Raw genomic sequence first — 20,794 nt, forward strand, 5'->3', positions numbered from 1 at the left:
GTAAAACAAGAGGGGTGGTTTCTGCCAAGAGCAGGGAAAAAACATAGAGTTCACCAAGGACTCTGGAAATTTTTAAAGTGCTGCTGGTTGGAATTCGATAGAAGATACGATGAACAAACTGATTTCAGCTTAGGTAAAACATAGCCTGACTTTGAAAACATTTTAATCTACATAAAACTTGAATGAATAACGAAAGGGAAAAAAAACTTTATATTCTTTTTTTGCAAGGAATTGAACTATTTGCTTCCTTAAATGTTATAAACTTCCCTATAAATGTAACTATTTTCTTTCTTCTCCCCATTTACATGAATAAAGTATGCTATCCTTTACCCCTGTTAATACCAAACAACCTGAGGCCCTCAATTTTTTGTTATCCTTCTTCTCTTCTATATCTTTAACTTCTCTTCTTTATTGGCCCTTTTACAGTCAGAAGTATACATTCATAAATAAGGTATATATAATGAAATTTTTAACAATATTTACTCTGAGCTCTGTCTGTTTATGGTAAAATTCTCCAACTACTAGCCAGTCATATGACATTGAGAAAATTATTTAATCTATTTGTACTTCAGTTTCCTTATCTGTTAAACATGTATATTAAGACAAAAAGTAACAAATAGCAAATGTAACAAAACAAAACACCCCTCATAGGTATGAACAACAGAATGGTGACTACCAGAGGGAAAAAAGGTAGGGAGAGGGTGAAATGGTAAAAGGGGTAAAATATGTGGTAATAAATGGATTTTACCAATATTTGGAAACTAAACTTTTGGTGGTGAGCATGTAATAGAGGTCACATATATCAAATTATTATGTTGTACACCTGGAATTTTTATAATGTTATTAACCGATGTTACTTCAATAAAAAAATTAAAATATTAAATAAATCCTTGAAAAATCCTAATAGAAGAACCTTAGAATTTTGGAACAAAGCCACACCGTATTTCCCTGACTAGTCTTCTGCATTTGAGAGACAGTTTCTGTGTTTTTATTGAGCTCAGGTAGACATTGAATGAATGAGATGAAGATCACGAGGGCACCACTTAATACTTTGATGTCGAATAATAATAAGGCAGTGTAAAGGTATAACAAACCAATGAAAACAGATCTTCATGGTAATTCTGAATGAACAAAGTTTTAGATCATATCACCAATTAAAGAACCCTGAGCAGAGGAGGCACTGCCAAGGACAAAGGACAAATGTAATGTTATGGAAAAAATGTTAAATTATCATCTTCAGGCTGTTGAGTAGCTCTAGGAGTTGAGACTATAAAGGCTGTGCAAAAGTACTGTGGCTGATATTCTCTGCTGTGTTAGAGATGAGAGTTTCCTCATCTGAACAACTATAAGAATGACTGCTTAGGAAGTCCATTCTCGCTCTTTTCCATCCCAACATTTGCTCCAGGGACTCTGGCTAGTGCCATTTGTATCACCTAAGAGTTATACCAGCTGGGTTTAAAGGGGTTCAGGCCTATAGATAATCAGAGCAGGAGGAAAGAAATCAGGTGATATCTTTCCTGCTTCTTCTCTGTTTTGGCCTCACTTCCCTGGTAGTAACTGTTGATCTATGACCCTGTGTCAGCAATGTAACTAGTTTTTCTGGGGTTTAATAATAATATTTCTCCTTGTTCTTTCCACACTGAGATTGATAATTTCTTCTGGGCACTAATCATTTCTTATTTATTCCCTTGGCTTTGCCAAAATTTCTGGGAGTAGTCGCATTCTAATGTCTCTACAATTGAATTATCTTGAGTAAACACAGTTTCCTATTGGGACAATAATCAATGCGCAGATCTTAATTTCTCTTAACATAGGATTCCATCCAGACCCATGGCAGAATATATCAAAGCTATATATTATGGAAATCCAATTTCATATTTCTAGAATAGAATGCCTCTCTAAATTCCAGACTTGATCTATCTGCTTGGACTTCTAATAAGCATAAAAGTTAGTGCATAGCAAAAAGCTCTTTTTATATCTTCTGTGGCAGACTATTAATTTGTTGGCAAGAAAAGAAGATAGTAGAAGGCCAAATCAAGTCTAATTTTAACTGAATTCAAAAGGGGAGGAATATGAACAGCAGCTACTGAGGGACAGCAAATGTTCTATGCCAGAATGGCCAGTCTCAGAGTCCACGGAGGATGCCTGAGTGTACGCAGGGCATAGCCTCAGGGATGGCAGGCCACCTCTTACTGGATCTTAGTCATTTGTTGCATTCTATTTGCAGAGAACAGACTTACCTTAAAGCAAATATAAATAGCTTTCTAGGATACAATAAAACTGTAAAAGTCAAGACATGTAAGTATTAAGTACTTAAAAAATTTTTTTAACATTATATAAATAATTCTCAGTATTTGAAAATTTTTGCAGCAATCTATTGGCACTTTTAGTCACCTGGCATTCAAGAGGTAATACTTATATTTTTTCATTACAGTTATTTTAAATTGGAAAGTAGTTTATAAATATATCATAGTAAGATGTATATGAATTTCAAAATATTTAGTAAGTCCATGGAGTTCATTTTTCTTTCCTTAATATATCAAAAATGGAAAATAAAACATTAAGTAGATATGTTATTAACATGATGAGAGGGCAAACTTAGTGAAATGTTTAATATGTGTTAAAGCAATGTGTAACTGATTAAAATATGAATATTGATCTTACATTAGAGTACTTTGTTGATAAATATTTAATATACCACATCTTGGTGAAGCAGGTCTTCTACTAGCTTGTATTCTTTAATAATTAACTGATGAATTTACATTTGTAGAACATGGAGACTGGAAAAAATTGCAAAGATTTTACATTCCAAGTATATGTCTTTTCTGTAGGAAATTTCTTCATTATATAAATTTATTATTTAAATTATGAATACTAGTGATGTTTAAATATAATGAATTGACATTTAACTTTAAGGTTATCGATTGTGCTGGTCTTTAAAAATCTAATTAAAATTAGTTAAATAGTTTTGCAGTTATTCTTTAATTTATTTCTTATGAAATAACATGTTTACCTTTAAAACATTACTGACATCCTCATTTGTTGAAAAACAAAGTTATTTCATTGTTTTAGGGAAATGCTCAGAACTGTCCCTTGTACATTAAAGTCACACAAGAAATATTTGATTAAAGACAGAAACAAGCCATCATTGTTTGGTAAAATTTGTTATGGACTGAATTGTGTCCTTAACCTCTCAAATTTATATGTTGAAGCCTTAACTCCCCAATGTGACTATATTTGGAGACAAGCCCTTTAACAAGGTATTTAAGATTAAATCAGATTATGAAAGTAGGAATCTAATCCCACAGGATTTGTGTCCTTGTAAGAAAAAGAAGAGACATAAGTATCCTTTCATACCATGGGAGCACAGAGGAAAGGCCACGAGAAGACAAAGGGCAAAGGTGGCCATCTGCAAAACAGAAAGGGAGGTCTCATAAGAAACCAATCCTGCTGACATCTTGATCTTGAACTACTAGGCTCCATAATTGCAAAAAAGTAAATTTTTGTTGTTTATGCCATCGAGTTTGTGGTATCTTACTGCGATGCCTGAGTAGACTAAAGCAGCTCAATGGAAATTTTGTAAGCCTTCCAAAGCAGAATATCTCATCATCATTATTTTCAATTTTGGTCTAATCCCAGTAACTTTGGGCAAGTAGAGAGACTTAATACTTTTATTAAAAGAGAAAATCATATTTTTCATAACAAAACTAATTTTCGAAGTTATTTTCCTGTTTCATATAATCTGTTGCAATTTATGAACTGTACTATTCTGAGCTCTCTATATCCATGGAATTCAGCTCATAATTTGTTCTCTCCAGCAATTGCCACGTCACTTAAGGATACACAACGAAAATAGTGATATCATGAATAGAACTTTCAGAGTTCTAAACGTTCTTGTGTCAGAAAGTGGGTAAAGAGGAACATCTGAGACTAGAAAAAGGAAGAATGGGACATGCTTATTAGTTAATGGCCTTGTGAATTCTTGGCTTTCTCTTTAGACTGAAGTTGAGAGATGGTAAATTTGAAACAGGAAAGAGGTACTGTGTTCTCATTTAACTCTTTGTGGCTAGAATGGATAGGATTATCCACTCAGGCATCAGCCAAACTTGGACGAATCTATTTCCTCTTTTCCTTCTTTCCTGTTTTACCAAATTTTTGATAAGAAAATAAACAACATTTGGTGACCAAGAATACAGCAGATGCCACACAGGCCATCAGAAATCCAATCACATCCAAAGAGTGGTACTGAATCCAGGTGAGGTCATGAATGGCTGGCCTCAGGTGCTTGGCTCCTTTGTGGCGCATGACAAACTCAATCCAGAAGACAGCTCGATCCAGAGGCTTTATAGGTTGATCATGGTGAATCTTTGATAACTTCATCACATTCTCTTTATAACTAGAAGGCAAATACAAAGAAAGAAAATAAAATTTTGTTTTTGTAAGTTATGTGATAATGTTATAAAATCAATCAAAGGACCATAGAAATTGTTATATGGACTCTGCTCTTGTATAGAATTTTAACGGATATAGTGGGAAGATTGAAAAAAAAATGTATTCTCAACATAATGTGGTTAATTGTGGACATAGGAAAACAGAATAAACCAGTTGTTAATTGGAGCCTAATTTTTCCAAGAAGTAAGTGTGGCATTGTATGAACTATAATTTCCCAGAGATTTCCAAGAATAAGTTGGTGAATGACTCAATATTGTGGGAAAAAAACACATTAAAAGGTTCATAGGCATGATCTCTAACATTTTCTTTTATGGTACACAATACAATCAATGATAATTCTTCAGAAAGCAGTAGTACTTACGAAGGATCGTTTATGACTGTTCTCAAAGCTCTGAGCAAATCTGCACTGGTCATTGTGTTCATATTCACCTCCATAGCTGCTCCTTTGGTCTTCATGTGAGCAATGTTATCATGCTGATCACCAAATATGGAAACTCCCACCACAGGAACCCCATGATAAATAGCTTCATATATCCCATTCATTCCACCATGAGTGAGAAAAGCTTTGGTTTTGGGATGACCTAGTTTGGGGATAGAATGAGAAGCAGATAACAATTTCATTATAACACGTTAGCGGAATTTCAGAGACAGAAGGGGAAGATCTATGGGATAAGTCATGAAAGAAGGCAATATGTTCTACAGAAGCTGAGTACATGGGACATTGCTACCACAGAAAATTGCTATCCCAGGAAAAGGAGGCGTTAATTCCCTCTGGGTTGACTAAAACTCCTCTGAATCATAGCAAGTGTGAATCTATAAAATTAATGGTCAAATCTTTATAACTTTTAAAATTGGAGATAAAATGAGAAATATTTATAATTGTTAAATATTTGTTGATATTGTTATGTTAATGTTAGCTGTTAAAGGATGAAATAACTTGTACATCAACAACTATATAGCTTTTCTTCTTCACAATCTTACCAAGAAGATCATTCTGGGGTATCCAATCATAGAGCCGAGTATTGGCTCCTAATGTGGCTGGTTTCTTTCCTTTGTATCTCCATAAAACCTGTGGAAGACAGTGTGTATATTTCACAAGTACAACCACAGGATAATGACATTTTCAGGTTGTAGAGTTATTTATAAATTATTCATCTACTCTACTCTAGGTGATAGTTGAAAAGGGAGTATATGGGTATATTTTGTAAACACTGAAAGAAATAGTGGAACTGTTTACAATCACCTCTTTTAAAGACCTTGTTGTAGTTACCTATTAAGTATATTATTTTTTTTTTCTATTATCATTTAAAAGCTTCTGGGAGTGAGATTGTAAGTGAAGAATTAAGAAATAAAGTGGTACTAGTCTATTCAATCAGAATGCAGAAGTTAAAAATTTTATGGCCACAATTACTTCTGTATAAATTTATGTCCCTGGCCATCATAGTTTTATCTTCAAATTAGTGTTTCCAAAAACATACTGCTTTAGATTTTACCTACTTTTTTTTTTTTGTATGATTAGTTATCTTTTCATCTTCCTTTTATTCCTACCTACTTTTTTCCTCTCCAAACTTTTTTCTTTTTTTTTTAAAGTAGAATGAGATTATATGTTTACTTTTATTCCATTGTATAGAATTTTATTCCATTATATAGAATTTCTATATAATTTTATGGAATTTAACCAAATATAAAAATAAAAAGAGCTCTTAGATATTTCACAAATAGCAATATATAAAGAATGGAAATCTAGAATCATAGTGATAACATTAAAATTAATTGAATATTATAAATTAGAACATGCAGATTGATATAATATTAATATTTCCATGGCCTTTTAATTCTAGAAAACTCTAATTAAAAAGACTAAGTGAATCTAGGCTTCTACTTCCATGCTCAACTGTAATGAATCAAGTCCCAGTAAAATCAAAGATTTGAAGGATGTCCTTGAGCATGTTTCATCTTTGTCATTTTCGTTCTCCCTTTTCCTGGTCCTTAGAGTGATTATACTTTAGAACTATTTTGAGAGTAGTCAGAATAGGGCATAAGATTTCAAATACTAAAAAGTGAGCCACAGACTTAATGTTTTCATCTCTATCTCATTAAAAACAAATGATTCCTAAAAGCTGTGTTTCCACAGTAACAGCAAATCTCAGTAGGCAAGGCTCAAATGTGCCTAAACTCACTATTGTAATGTTTTAAAATTTTTGACTTACTGATAGTACCTTATATGTTACCTGTAAAATGAGATTTAACTTTTACCTGGAAAGATACCATCAGCCACACTCTGTCTCCAATTGGTAAACAGCTGCCCAGAAGGGTCAAAGGTTATACTAACCTTCTGTGGAATCTGGGCAAAGGCTGAGGCAAATAAATTGGCTTTATCTTCCGTGAGATTTTGGATCATTGAACCCAGAGAAAACACCACAACACCGTCTTCACCTGAGCTCTGGACAAATTCTTCTATTTTCTGTAGAGAAAAAATTCTTTGTATTACAGAGGTTCAGCATCATAGAGAATAAAATAAAGTTCATTTACACTTCTGACAAGAAGATTCAAGGGAATTGTCAGAGGCATGGTTAGACTATTTTTATCTTTGGCACCTAGAACCACCCAGTCTCCTTAGGAGGAAGTATGTGTTTCAAAACTGTGCCTTAAAAACTTAATCATTGATCAATGAATAGCCATGGAATGAGTTTTAATTTTATTAAAAATTGGGTGGTTTGCAAATTCATAAAAATATTCTTCAAAAGAAAGCCCCCAAATGGGTCTAAATTAGACATCTGATAATTGGCCATCTATAAGTCTTCTTTAGAAAAATGTCTGTTTAGGTCCTCTGCTCATTTCTTAATTGGATTTTTAAAAAATTATTGATTTGTGTGAGTTATTTATGTATTTTGGATATTAGCCCCTTATCAGAGGTTTTGTTTAAACATCTCTTATTCGGTTGGTTGCCTTTTTGTTCTGTTGATTGTTTCTTCTGCTGTGCAAAAGCTTTTTAGTTTGATGTGGTTTCATTCATTTATTTTTACTTTTGCTTCCCTTGCTTTTTAGGTCAAGTTCACTAAAACCCAGCTGAGACCAAGGTCTATAAGTTTAGTGCCTCTGTTTTCTTCTATGTATTTTATTGTTTCAGGTATTACATTCAAATTTTAAAACTGTTTTGAATTAGTATTTATATATGGTACAAGTTACTAGTCTAGTTTTATTCATTTTTATGCGGCTGTCCAATTTATTTCAACACCATTTAAGAGACTTTCCTTTTCTCTATTGTATAATCTTGACTCTGTGTTAAATTAGTTGCCCATATATGTGTAGGTTTAATTATGGACTCTTACTTCTGTTCTGTGTGTCTGTTTTTCTGCCAGTACAAAGCTGTTTGATGACTGTAGTTTTGTAGTATAGTTTCAAGGTAGGGGGTATGTACCTCAAGCTATGTTCTTTTCTGCTCAGGATTACTTTGGTTATTTGGGGGTATTTTCTGGTTTCATACAAATTTTGGAATTTTTTGTTCTATTTCTGTGAAAAATGCCATTGAAATTGTGATAGAAATTGTATTGAATCTATATATTTCTTTAGGTAATATGGACATTTTAACAGTGTTACTCCTTCCAATCAATGAACATGATATATCTTTTCATTTCCTTTTGTCTTGTTCAATTTCTCTCAACAATGTTTTGTAGTTTCCAGTGTAAAGTTTCTTCACCACCTATGTTAATTATTCCTAAATATTTTATTTCTTTTGTTGAGATTGTACATGGGATTGTTTTCTTCATTTCCCTTTAAGATATTTTGCTGTTAGTATATACAAATGCAACAGATTTTGGTATGTTGATTTTATATCCTGCAATTTTACCTCATTTGTTTATTGTTTCTAATAGTTTTTGGATGGAGTCTTTAGGGTGTTCTATATACAGAATCATGTCATCTGCAAGTGGAGATAATTTTACTTATTCATTTCCAATTTGGATGCCTTTTATTTTTTTTTTTCTTGTCTGATTGCTCTGGCTAGGATTTCCAGTACTACATTGAATAACTGGCGAGAGTAACCATCCTTGTTCCTGATCCTGATCTTCGAGAAAAAGCTTGAGTTTTTCACTGTTGAGTATGATACTAGCTGAGGCTTTTCATATATGGCCTTTATTATAATGAGGTATTCTATACTATTTTATTGTTTTTATCACAAAAGAATGTTATATCTTGTCACAAGCTTTTTCTGCATCTATTGAGATAATCGTATGATTTTTATCTTTTATTTTGTTAATGTGGTATATTATATGATTGATTTGTGTATGCTCAGTTATCTTTGCATCCCTCCTGGAATGAGCTCTTCTTGATTGTGATGTATGGTCCTTTTAATGTTTTGTTGTATTACATTTTCTACTATATTGTTTAAGATTTTTGTATCTATGTTCATTAAAGAGATTGGCCTATAATTTTCTTCTTTTTCTTCTTCTACTTTTTTTCTTTGCTTTTTTCTTTTTCTTTTTTTTTTTTTTTTTTTTTTGTGATGTCTTGGCCTGGTGTTGGTGTCAGGGTAATTTGGGTCTCAAAATGAGTTCAGAAGCATTCCCCTCTCTTTGATTTTTTGTTAGAGGTTCAGAAGAATTTAGAATTTACCAGTGAATCCATCTGGTCCTGGGCCTTGCTCTATCGAGAGGTTTTTGATTACTGTTTTAATTTCTTTACTAGTGATGAATCTTTTTAGGTTTTACAATTCATTATAATTCAGTCTAGTAAGGTTGTATGCTTTAAAAAATTGTCCTGGACATGGTTTCTTAGTGTAGCAGTTGGTATGTCTGCTTTACACGCAAAGGGTCCTGGGTTCACACCCCAGTGGAGCCACAGTCCATGGTCTACAGCCATGCCACCCTTAACAAGCCTGATGTCTGATCTTGGAAGCTAATCAGGGTCAGGCCTGGTTAGTACTTGGATGGGAGACTGCCTAGGAAGACCAGGTGCTGTATGCATAAATAATCATAAAATAAAAATAAAAATTAAAAAAAGGTCCATTTTCTAGGTTATCCAATTTTGCAGCATAGAGTCTTTTATCTTATTGCATAATCCTTTGTGTTTCTGTGGTGTCCTAGTAACTTCTTTTTCATTTCTGATTTTATTTATTTGCGTTTCTTTCTTTTTCCTTAGTGAGTCTATTTAGAGGTTTGTCAATTTTGTTTATCTTTTCAAAGACCAAGCTCTTCTTTTCTTTAACTTTTTAAAATTACTTTTTTATTCTCTATTTCATTTATTTCCACTCTTTTATTATTTTCACTCTTCTACTGACTTTGAATTTCATTTGTTCTTTTTCTCATTTTTAAGGTAGAATTTTAGGTTATTTGGTCCTTTTCTTGTTTCTTGAGGTAGGCCTATATTGATGTAAACTTCTCCCTTAGTACCATTTGCTACATCTCCCAAATTTTGGTATAGAAATTTCATTTCTATTGATTTCTATGTATCTTTTGATCCCTTTTTAAATTTCTTTTTTTTGACCCAGTAGTTGTTTAGTAGTGTGTTGTTCAATCTTCACATATTTGTGGCTTTTCCAGATTTTTTTTTTGTAGTTTCATACGACTGTAGTCAAAATTATGCTTGCTATGATTTCAATCCTCTTTAATTCATTGAGACTAATTTCGTATTTCAACATGTGGTTTATCACTGAGAATGTTTCTAGAATACTTGAAAAAAATGCATATCTGTTGTTTGGAATGGGAGTTTTATAAACACCAATTAAGTGCATTTGATCTAATGTTTCATTTAAGGCTATTTTCATTTAAGGATATTTTCTTATTGAGTTTCTGTCTGGATGATCTATCCATTTCTGTAACTGGCATATTCAAGTCCTCTACTGTAATTGTATTTTTGTCAATTTCTGGCTCTAGGTCTTATAATAATTGCCTATTTTGATGCTCCCAAGTTTGGTACATATAAATGGATAAGTATTATGTCTTCTTGATAAATAGTTTCCTTAATCATTATAAAATATCCATTTTTGTCTCTTGTTACCTTTTTTGTCTTGAAATCTGTTTTGTGTGATATAAGTATGGCTACACCTGCTTTTCTCTGGATACAATTAAGTATCCTCTTCCACCACTTAATTTTGAGCCTATGTTTGTCTTTGGAGCTGAGATGTGTCTCCTGAAGGCAATATATAGTTGGGTTTCAATTTTAAATCTATCCTGCTACTGCGTGCATTTTGATTAGTGAGTTCAGTCCATTTACATTTAGAATGATTATTGATAGATTAGGATTTACTAAAACCCTTTTATTTTTATTTGTTTATTTATTTTCTTCATGAGCCATAGCTAATGGGAATGATTTGCTTCCAGAGAGCTGTGGAGAAGACTTTGTGCCACCTAAATAAAAAATTTCTGAGAGGCTGGGTGATCCAGAAGTTGGAGCATTCACATATTTGAAAGAAATGAAATACGAGTTTGGCTCACATTTGTGGTAGAGAATATTTTATTTCTACATCAGTTCTTTTAGAAAATACATGTTTGAAGTTTCTGTTTAAATTAATCTACTTTAATCTACTAATGTGTGTGTGTGTGTGTGTGTGTGTGTGTGTGTGTGTGTGTGTGTTGTTACCTTTTAGAAATATATTCTGCTGGAGATAGGTAAAAATTAATATTTTAATTCTTTGTATCATAAAATTAGTATATCGTCATAGCAATTAGCATTTTATTCAACTTTGTCAACCCAAAAATTACAGACATAAATATACAGCTGTAGTGTCATGTTTAAATGAAGTACAAAATATATACACATTATTGTTGTAAACCATGTAAATTTTTTGTTTTATTTTTTAATTAATTTTTTATTCCCATCTCCCTACCCTCTTCAGCTTTGGCAACATTAGATTCTTGTAGGAGCACTGGTCCCTGGTGCCAATAAGGTTGAGGACTGCTGTCATATAGTGTTTGTCGTTCTCTGTCTGACTTATTTCACTTTGCATAATACTATCCACGTTGTCATCAATGGCAAGATTTCAATTTTTTATTCCTGAATAATATTCCATTATATATATATAATCATCTTCTTTATCCATTCATCTATTGATGGACATCTAGGTTGCTTCCATTTTTCTATTACTGGTAATGCTGCAATGATTACAAAGGTTCAGATACCTTTTCAAATTAGTGCTTTTGTTTCCTTCAGATAGATACCCAAAAGTAGATTGCAGGTTTGTATGGAAGCTCTATTTTAATTTTTTGAAGAATCTCCACACTGTTTTCCATAGTGGCTTCGCTAATTTATAGTTCCACCAACAGTATATGAAGAGTCTTGTTTCTCCACATCCTCACCAGCACTTGTTGTTTGTTGAATTTTTGATGATAGCCATTCTGACAGGTGTTCAGCGACATCTCATTGTGGTTTAATTTTCATTTTCCTGATGATTAGTGATGTTGAGCATATTTTCATATGTCTATTGGGCATCCGTATGTCCTCTTTGGAGAAATGTCTATTCAGTTCTTCTGCCCATTTTTTGATTGGATTGTTTGTTTGGTATTGAGTTATATGAGTTCTTTATATAAATTATGGATATTAGTATTTTATCAGATGTATCATTGGCAAATATCTTTCTCATTCAATAGGTTGTCTTTTTGTCTTGTTGATGGTTTCCTTTGTTGTGTAAAAATATTTTTTGTTTTCTGGTTGCTCTGTATGTTCATTGCTCTTTTTTTTCTCCTTTGCATTTCTGTTATTTTAGTCTGCTAGTTTTCTATTTTTATCTTCTGTTTCTTATTTTTATTAAGATTTGTATTGCAGCTCTGGATTTTTGTTTTGTGGATACCATTAGGTTTGTGTAAAATGTCTCATAGATTCAATAGTCCTTTTTCTTCTGCTTGCATCTTATCTTCATTCACCGGTACATATTCAGTCCTATTCCTCTTCCCTTTCAATATTTTTATTGTTACAAATTATCGCCTTTTACTTAGTGTGTTTATTACTGCATGAAAGGAGTTGTAATTATTATTATTAATGCTTTCCACCCCTTTAACCTTTGTTATAATTGTTCACTATTTAATTCTTAAGTAAATTTGTGTTACTGCTTCTGTCTGTCATTTTATTCAGTTTGTATACTTTTGTCTTTTTGTTTTCAGTAGAATACTTACTTTCAACATGCCTTTCAATGCAGATCTTGTGGTAGTAAATTCTTTAACTTTCGTTTATCTGAGAAAACCTTTATTTCTCTATCATATCTGAAGGATAACTTTGCTGGATATGTTATTTTTGGCTAGTGGGTCATCTCTTTCAATATTTTCTTTTATATATTCCAGGCTTAGAAAATTTCTATTAAAGAATGATGATAATTGAATAGTGTTTCCTTTGTAGATTACAGTCTTTTTCCCCTGGATGCCTTGAGAATTCTTTTTTGTCATTACTTTTTGACAGTTTTAATATAATATGTCTTGGAAAAGGCTTTTTTGGTTGAGATAGTTAGGTGTTTAGTTAGCTTATTGTTTACAAATGTCTATCTCTTCTCATAGGTTTGGGAAGTTCTCATCAGTTTTTTCTCTGAATAGACTCTTTACTGCCTTCTCCCTCTCTCCTCCTTCTGGTATGTGTATTATTCTTATGTTGCTCTTTTTAATGGAGTCAGATAGTTCTCATAGAGTTCTTTCACTTTTTTTTTTAAATTATTGATTCTCTATTTCTTCCTGTGTCATTTCTAGGTTTCTATTTTTGAGCTCTCTAATTCTCTCTTTCATCTGGTTTGCTGTTTTTCCAATACCCTCTAAAGCATTCTTCCTCTCATTTATTGAGTTCTTCAGCTCCAAAATTTCTGTTTGGTTCTTTTTTATAGTTTCAATTGTTTTGGTAAGGTATTCCTTTTGTTTATTAACTTTATTCCTGAGTTCACTGAACTGCCTTTTTGAGTTTCTTATATCTCATTGAACTTTTTCATAACCTCAATTTGAATTCTCTGTCTTTTAAGTCACAGTCTTCCATGTCTTTGAGTTTGGTTTTTGGAGACTTTTAAATCTCTTTCTGTGCTACCATGTTACCTTGGTTATTCATCTTACTGACGGATTGTTTCTTTGCCTGTGCATGTGAAGAAGTGAACTCTTTTCCTTTTTAGGTACTGTTTTGCTCTTAACAGTTCAACAGACTGACAAGCAGAGGTCTTTCTTTTGTTTTCTAATAGATGGTGCTATAGTTCATGTTTTGTTTTCTCTTAAATGCACTTAGCACCTCCAGAATCTCAGTGAGTTGATGTCGCCTTGTCGTGGGAAATGCCACACATTTCCTGAGGTGGTGGGCATCTCTTTTTTGTCTAGGTTATCTTGGTCTTGGGGCACTACTCCTGTGGTGGAATATTGCACACATGAGACTCTGGGCATGTGAGCTCTGGGTGTTGCCATTTTGTAACCGGTGGCTACCAGGGGTGCTGTGTTATCGGAGGTGTCTCTGTTTCCTCAACCGGTTTCCACCTCTACCAGATTCTGCTGCAAAGGTATGAGCATGGGGAGGTGGGATCATGATTTTTTTAGCTTCATCTCTGTATTAGCAATGGCTGTCATAAGACGAAGGGTTTGCCTCTATGCTTGTAATAGCTGTGAGTGGCTGTACTTGTCTGCCAGAAAGATCACTGTAAGTTTGTCACGTACCCACCCCGCTCTCATCACCAACAGATTTTGCAGTAATAGAAGCCATCTTTTCAGGAAGATATGTTGTTTTGCCTGATCCTCAGGGTTTCAGTGTGAGAGCCACAACTGACTGGTTCACCACTATAAATTTCTCCCAACTGCTTCAGCAGGCACCATGCTTGTTCTTCCCCTTTTCTCACCTAGCCTGCTCATTCCACTCCTCCCACCTTCAGATGTACTGATCTCTCAGGTATGTTTGTACATTGAGCAGAAAATCCTTTGCTAAATTATAGTTGTCCAACTTGTAAGTATAAGGAGCAATATGAAGAGGTTTCACACTCTGCCATGATGCTTACATCAGTCTCCCTCATTGCTTTTTGATCTGTGATCCAGTGACTAGAATAATTTTTATATAACAACCATAAGCTGAGATTGGTCATACAATGCAAACTTCTTATCAATAGGTATGTTGAATTTAGAATGGGACAAATTTTCCCCTCTTACATCATTTTATCTAAGATGATTTCGTGAGATCTCTTTTTTTTTTTCCTGTGTGCTGAGATTTAGACCTTGTATTACCCAAACGACTTCTAGAAAATTTTACCTGAAAATCTTACTGGCTCCTTTAAGTGAATAGTCATGAAACAGACTGTATTAATTTTTAACAGATTTTATCTCTACATGTATTCTATTTCAGTAGAAGCCATCTCTATCAAATAAGCCTACAAATGGAAATACAAGAGTCTTTCTTATTTCCTTCTTTTCCCTCAATGCTTACTTCCTCTTACCCACTAAATAGTGTGGGACTTAACCCAAAGTGTATCATGTTTATCTCTCTACCACCATAATAAATGCCCTTGTTCATAACTCCATTATGCTGTGAGGATAACTACAGCAATCTTCATGGAGATTTTCATGGCTCTAGTTTCCTGTCACTCCTATCAATGATTTTTCAAGATGCACTTTAATTGTGTCATTTTCACCCTAATTTCTCAATATAATACCTAAAAGACTCACAACAGCTCCTCTGACATGGAAAATGGAAATGGAGTGGCCAAAGATGTTTAGCATCATGTCTCTATTATTAAGACCATCATCTTTAAAGAAAATTCAGGTACCATATCATAAGGTACATAAAGTCTTTCAATATTAATAGTCTTACCTTAGGTAAAGGTTTGGCAGGTTTGCAGTGCAATCCTCCAACAAATTTGAAATTAGGTAGGTATGGACGAGGAAATTCAAAATCCCAATATGTTCGAATTAGCCAAATTTCAGCCTTCCCTAGAGTCTCACATAATGTAGTGGGTCTTCCTGGAGAAAACAAAAAATAGTTGGGTGAAAGCAATTAGCCCATAAATTCAATGGGACAATTTCACCACCAGTTTGATAATAAGCTGTCAAAGGGAACATAAATTTAAGACTTTTAGAATAATGTGGCTTCTTGATGTGAAATAAAAAGGGATGTTAATAAAATAATATGGAATAAAAGTAAGAAATCCCTGAGTAATTCATACTCATGAAGACCCTGTTTGGAGGATGTGAGATACACAGGTCCATACTACGATGATCATGCACTTACTTTACTGTTGTCATAAATGATATGTTTTAAAGGGAACACATTGAAGGATTTTTATGCAGAAGAATGACTAATTGCAAAAACCAATTGCTTATATTTACAAAAAAAAATAAATGTTTTGTAACAGAGAAAGTGAAAAAACTGAGATGGGAATTCTTTTCACTTTAGGATTCTAATCAAAGTCATTTTAGAGTCATCACTTTTTAATGTTTGAAATTATATCCAAGGTTATGCAGTCCAAAGTCTACAATTTGATAATAAAAAAGCTTTGCCCAAGGACCTTTTGAAATTGGTCTTTGTTTGAAATTGACAGAGATTAGATTAGAATTCTATTGATTAGCTTCTGTGTTAATGTGTTTTTGCCCTCCAAATGTCTACTTTCCTATAACTCAAATTCTGCTTTGATTACAAACCCCTACTTGATATTTTCATTAGTTATTCTTATAGCTCTCATAATTATTTTTCTCCCTAGGTGATTTAGTTTACATGACCTTAGATTTCATTTTAGAAAGACAGTGTTTAAAGCAATTAGGAAAATTCCATATTTAAAGCAGTAATTCACAATAATGAGTATAGAGGAGATAAAAGAAAGAAGAATGAGAGCAAATTGAAGTATAGAATAGTTGTAAATAATTTTATAAGTTATATTTGAAAAGTTCCACATCAAGAATTATGGACATAAAACAGTGAAATAAAATTGACCAATATACTTTTTTCTTTTGTTATATTATTCATATAAAGTTGGATAATTCTAAAAAGGTATATAATTAATTGGTTATTGAATTTTAGCTACCAAGTAGATATCATCATCAAATGAATCAAGTGGGATTGTTTTTAATTTTAAAGACTACTTAAAGGTTGCCTGAATGCATGGCCAGTACAACTTTTGCATAACAGAAGATGCTATTTTTTCTCCTTCTCCTTTGATATGCTTCTGTCCTCTTGTTCTCAACTTGAGTCTTTTCAGAGGTCATTACTCATAATTCTATTACATCAAAATGTGGCAGTGACCTATTATAGTTCTCAGTTACCTCTGAGGGTAGTTTTGAGCCAGGATCCTTGTACTTTTTACCTAGATCTATAGAGCCTAGCATGTAGTCTTCACTCAAGCAATGCATACTGATTATTAAGTTAATAAATAATTATAGCAAATCAATGTATTTAAGTTCAAATATGTCTAAATCAAAGAAATTTTGAAGTGGGTCCCTCTGAATATTAGTTCTGTAAAACAATTAGATATTCAGTGAATCCTTTGTTAGTTCATGTTTGTATTTCTCAAAGATAGTTGAAGTGGAAGTGTGTCTGAATTGGCCAATTCAGATCACGGCTGAGTGTATAAAATTGCAAAGTAAAGCATTTTTACACTGAAAAGACAAGGGATTAAAAATAAGTAGAACAAGAATATATCAGTGAAGTGAAAAAAAAAATCTACTCTCGTTTACTGCTTGGGACATAAAGTCTTTTAGAGTTTCCTAATTACTTTTTCAGGTTTTTGTATAGCACTCTCCCAAGAAATGTAAAGAATCATAGGAATCTTTTCCATTACCAGCCTTGATGAACTTGTCCAAATGAGACTTTCTAAAGTTTCACTTGAAGTTAATGAGAGAGATAAGAATGATGGGTATGCTGTTCCAGTAAAAATGGCGTAAGCTTGAGGGTAACCATCATTAATTATCAAAATTGTTGGAACAGATTCAAGTGAATTAAATACAATCTCTTTGTTAATAATGATCATATTTCAGTATTACAGGTGTCAGACAAATAGGTTATCTTACTCTTAGAAGAAACATTATTCTCTCTTTACTAAGAATAGTTATAAATCTTCTAATATGAAAACTCAATGCACCAGAGTTACATATACTATATAAATAGAGCAAACTATCGTTAATATTAACAACTATTTTTGCGTTTTATATTGTTTTGGCATGAACCTAACAAGTATCAAACTATCTTATGAGAAATGGTTTCAGAACTGTAAAGAAAAGGTAACCATGGCAAGTGATTTCTTGCTCTCATTTTCACTTAGTTTTGTTTGCTGTCACTTATAGAATTTAAATGGAAGACAGATATTTTAAATTTTATTCCTTTCACTTACTTAGATTTCACTTAAATCTTTCTTGGTTTCTTTTGATAACATGTTTTAAATGAAAAGCAGAGTATCTTACCTAATGCCTCACTATAAAACTGGTCCCAAAAATGAGTATCGTAATCCTGGATCCAGAAGTCAAAGAAAACTGAAAACATTGTATTTTTAACTCTTTCCAGAAAGGTCATTCGGTCCGTTAGGCCCGTCATCGGAACAGGTACATAGGAAGGTGGACTTGGAATTTTCCCACAATGTTTCTCCTTTATGCCTCCTAAAGAGGTTCTTAATGTGAGCACAAAAGGGACTTCTAGCAGCTCAGCAACCAGCTCTCCACAAGGCATCACAGGGTCTATAATCATTACATTATAGTTGGTTTCTTGAAGCTTCTTCATGAGTGTCTGATTGTAGACTACACTCTCACATAGGATTTTTAAATATTCAGTTATTTCAATAAAAAATTCTTTCAGTTTTATCATTGATTGCCAGAGCGTTACCTTTGGCAAGACATTAACAACTAGGTCTAGAAATTTATCATTTGTTTTCTTCATTAATTCTTTGTCATATCCTGGAAGCAATACCTCGAAGTTCAGTTGGGAAGGTTTCTTGTAGTCAATGAGCCAAGTATTTGAAGGCGTCAACACTGTTACTTCATGTCCTCTCTCTGTGAGTTCCTCCAGAATGATCTTTATATTAAGCCAATGGCTCATGTCACAAGGCCACACCAGAACCTTCCCACAGAATCCACAACCAACACCACAGAGCTGCAGCAGAAGAACCACCAAAGTACACTTCTCAGACACCATGGCAGCAGCTCCCTTTCACCCTGCTCTGCAGTGGTTTCAGTGTGTTTCTGCTGAGCACAGAAAAGAATGGCAATTAAGTTATGTAATAAGTTAAAAATTAATGTTTAAAGGGAAAAGTTTTTTCTTTGCAAGTTACTGAGGGAATAAAATGGAAATGTAAATATATGTGGGAGACACTCTTCCAATTTTAGCACTTAAAAATTATTCTCTAGATTGGCAACAAGGGAGATAATAAATAGGAACCTCTTAAAGTTAACATTTCACACACAGAAACACACACAGACACACTTGGCAACACCCATTCCACTCTGCTCAAAGGTGCCAGAAGGTTTAGGTGAACACACAGTCCACATCTTTTTACCTATGTAGAACAGCCAAATAATTTGCTTAAATAAGCTTGGATATCAATGGGGGAATATTCTGTTAAGAGTCACAGGGACAATACGGGGTGTTCAGAATTCTAGAGGAAAAAAAAAAACCAGAATTACTCCTTTATGGATTTATTGGGAGTAGCTTTAGTAAAGTAGATACCATATGAGGTGAGATAAACATCTTGGTAGGTAGAGTGACAAATGACAGACAGATTTCACATGAACAGAAGAATGAGAAAAGTTTAGGATATTGAGAAAGCATTCCAGTGAGTATGGATCACAGAGAAAGTTGTGGGCAGTAGTAGTTTATAGAAGACAGGTAGATTGAAATAAGAGATGTTAGATAGTCTTGATAGATATACTACAGGTTTGGATTTAAACTTACAGGCAAATATATTTAATCAAATTTTAAAGAAGGGCAGTCATAAGGTCAAACATTTCCTTAGCAAATGATTCTGGCAGGTAAAACAAAGATAAGCTTACAAAAGCAAGAGTTTAAATACAAGAGTTAAAAAAGTCCAGGTAAAAAGAAGGGGAAATGAATAAATACGTGTGTTATTAATTTAAACATAGGATCATTATAGCCTGAAATATGGACTGAAAATTGTAAATGTGAGCAATATAGTTGAAATTTATGATTAGTATTTAAATCTGAGACAAAACAATGTATAAGAGTAAAGAAGTGTGGTTTTGTACAAATGTAAAGAAATAATTTATGCCTGAGAGACCAAAAGGCTGATAATATCATTAGTTAAAATATTATATATGAAATTAACAGCAATTTAGAAATCAATATGATCAGATTTTTTTTTTTCCTGAAGTGACAGATTTAATAAGACTACTCTATGGAAATAATTTATGCTGCTTGTATATTTAGGCATATGAAAATGTTTTAAGCTATGAAATAGGTAATCAGTCATCCATCTACTCATCTATCTATCTCTCTACATTAATAACTAAAGTACATTAATGTAATTAACTTACAAACACATACTCGATAAACGGTTTATACCTCCTACTATATCCAAGGTTTTTCAAGAGAGCTGTACCTCCTCATATGGGTACTCACATTGCACAAACTTTTATATTAATATATGAATTTTATGAAAAGAGAACAATTGTTTTTTTTTCATTTTGCATTACTTATGTAAGATGACTTTGTGAAGAACTGTGGTTCACTGTGAGGCATGTGCCTGTGCACATGCACATGTGTGTGTTTATGTGTGAAAAATAGGAGTAGAAGAATAAATACGATATAACAGAATGGGAGATTATCTAGAGAGCCAAGAAAAATATCATATCTTATTCTGTATGTCTAATACATATTGATTTATTATCACCTATAGCAGCATTTCTCAATGGAGATTGGATTGTAACTATAACTTGCCTGGGAAAAGAAAGGATATTCAGAATCTTGAATGAAATTTCAAACATCAGTACACATTTACCATGAACAGAAATCAAGAACTCTCCTGGGAACTCTACTTACTTTGCAAACTTCCTAAAGAGATTTTGCTCATATTCCTACAACTCAAGTAATATTCCATTGTATATATGTACCACAGCTTCTTTAGCCCATCATCTATCATAGGACACTTCAGTTGCTTCCATGTCCTGGCCACTGTAAATAATGCTGCTATGAACATCAGTGTGCAAATATCTTTTTGGATATGGGTTTTCAAGTTTTGGGGATAAATACTCAGTAGAGAAATTGCTGGATCATATGGTAGATTGATTCTTAGTTTTTTGAGGAACCTCCATACTGTTTTCCATAGTGGCTGTACCAATTTGCAGTCCCACCAGCAGTGTATGAGGGTTCCTGTTTCTCCACATTCTCTCCAACATTTGTTTATATCCCACATGTAAGTGATATTGTGCGATTTTCAACTATTTTTTTTTTCGTGGAGGCTACAGCTTCACTT

The 20,794-nt window shown here is 33.2% G+C and overlaps 1 protein-coding gene across 2 annotated transcripts; it reads right to left on the bottom strand.

The window, feature by feature from the left end:
* Nucleotides 1-2,963: 2,963 nt before the first annotated feature.
* On the bottom strand, nucleotides 2,964-18,551 carry LOC120588159 (UDP-glucuronosyltransferase 2A3-like). 2 transcript variants are annotated; one of them, XM_039845362.1, is made up of 6 exons: nucleotides 17,778-18,551; nucleotides 15,199-15,347; nucleotides 6,785-6,916; nucleotides 5,434-5,521; nucleotides 4,814-5,033; nucleotides 2,964-4,396 (listed from the first exon to the last, which is right to left on the bottom strand). In XM_039845362.1, the coding sequence occupies exons 1-6, from the start codon at nucleotides 18,499-18,501 to the stop codon at nucleotides 4,117-4,119; spliced, it is 1,593 nt and encodes a 530-aa protein (XP_039701296.1). In that variant the 5' UTR covers nucleotides 18,502-18,551; the 3' UTR covers nucleotides 2,964-4,116. The 2 variants fall into 2 exon arrangements, with proteins under 2 accessions (XP_039701296.1, XP_039701297.1); XM_039845363.1 differs by having other exon boundaries at nucleotides 4,259-4,396; nucleotides 4,882-5,033.
* Nucleotides 18,552-20,794: the final 2,243 nt, after the last annotated feature.

The sequence above is a fragment of the Pteropus medius genome, unplaced genomic scaffold (genome assembly GCF_902729225.1).
Source record: "Pteropus medius unplaced genomic scaffold, Ma_sr-lr_union100, whole genome shotgun sequence".
Classification (NCBI taxonomy): domain Eukaryota; kingdom Metazoa; phylum Chordata; class Mammalia; order Chiroptera; family Pteropodidae; genus Pteropus; species Pteropus medius.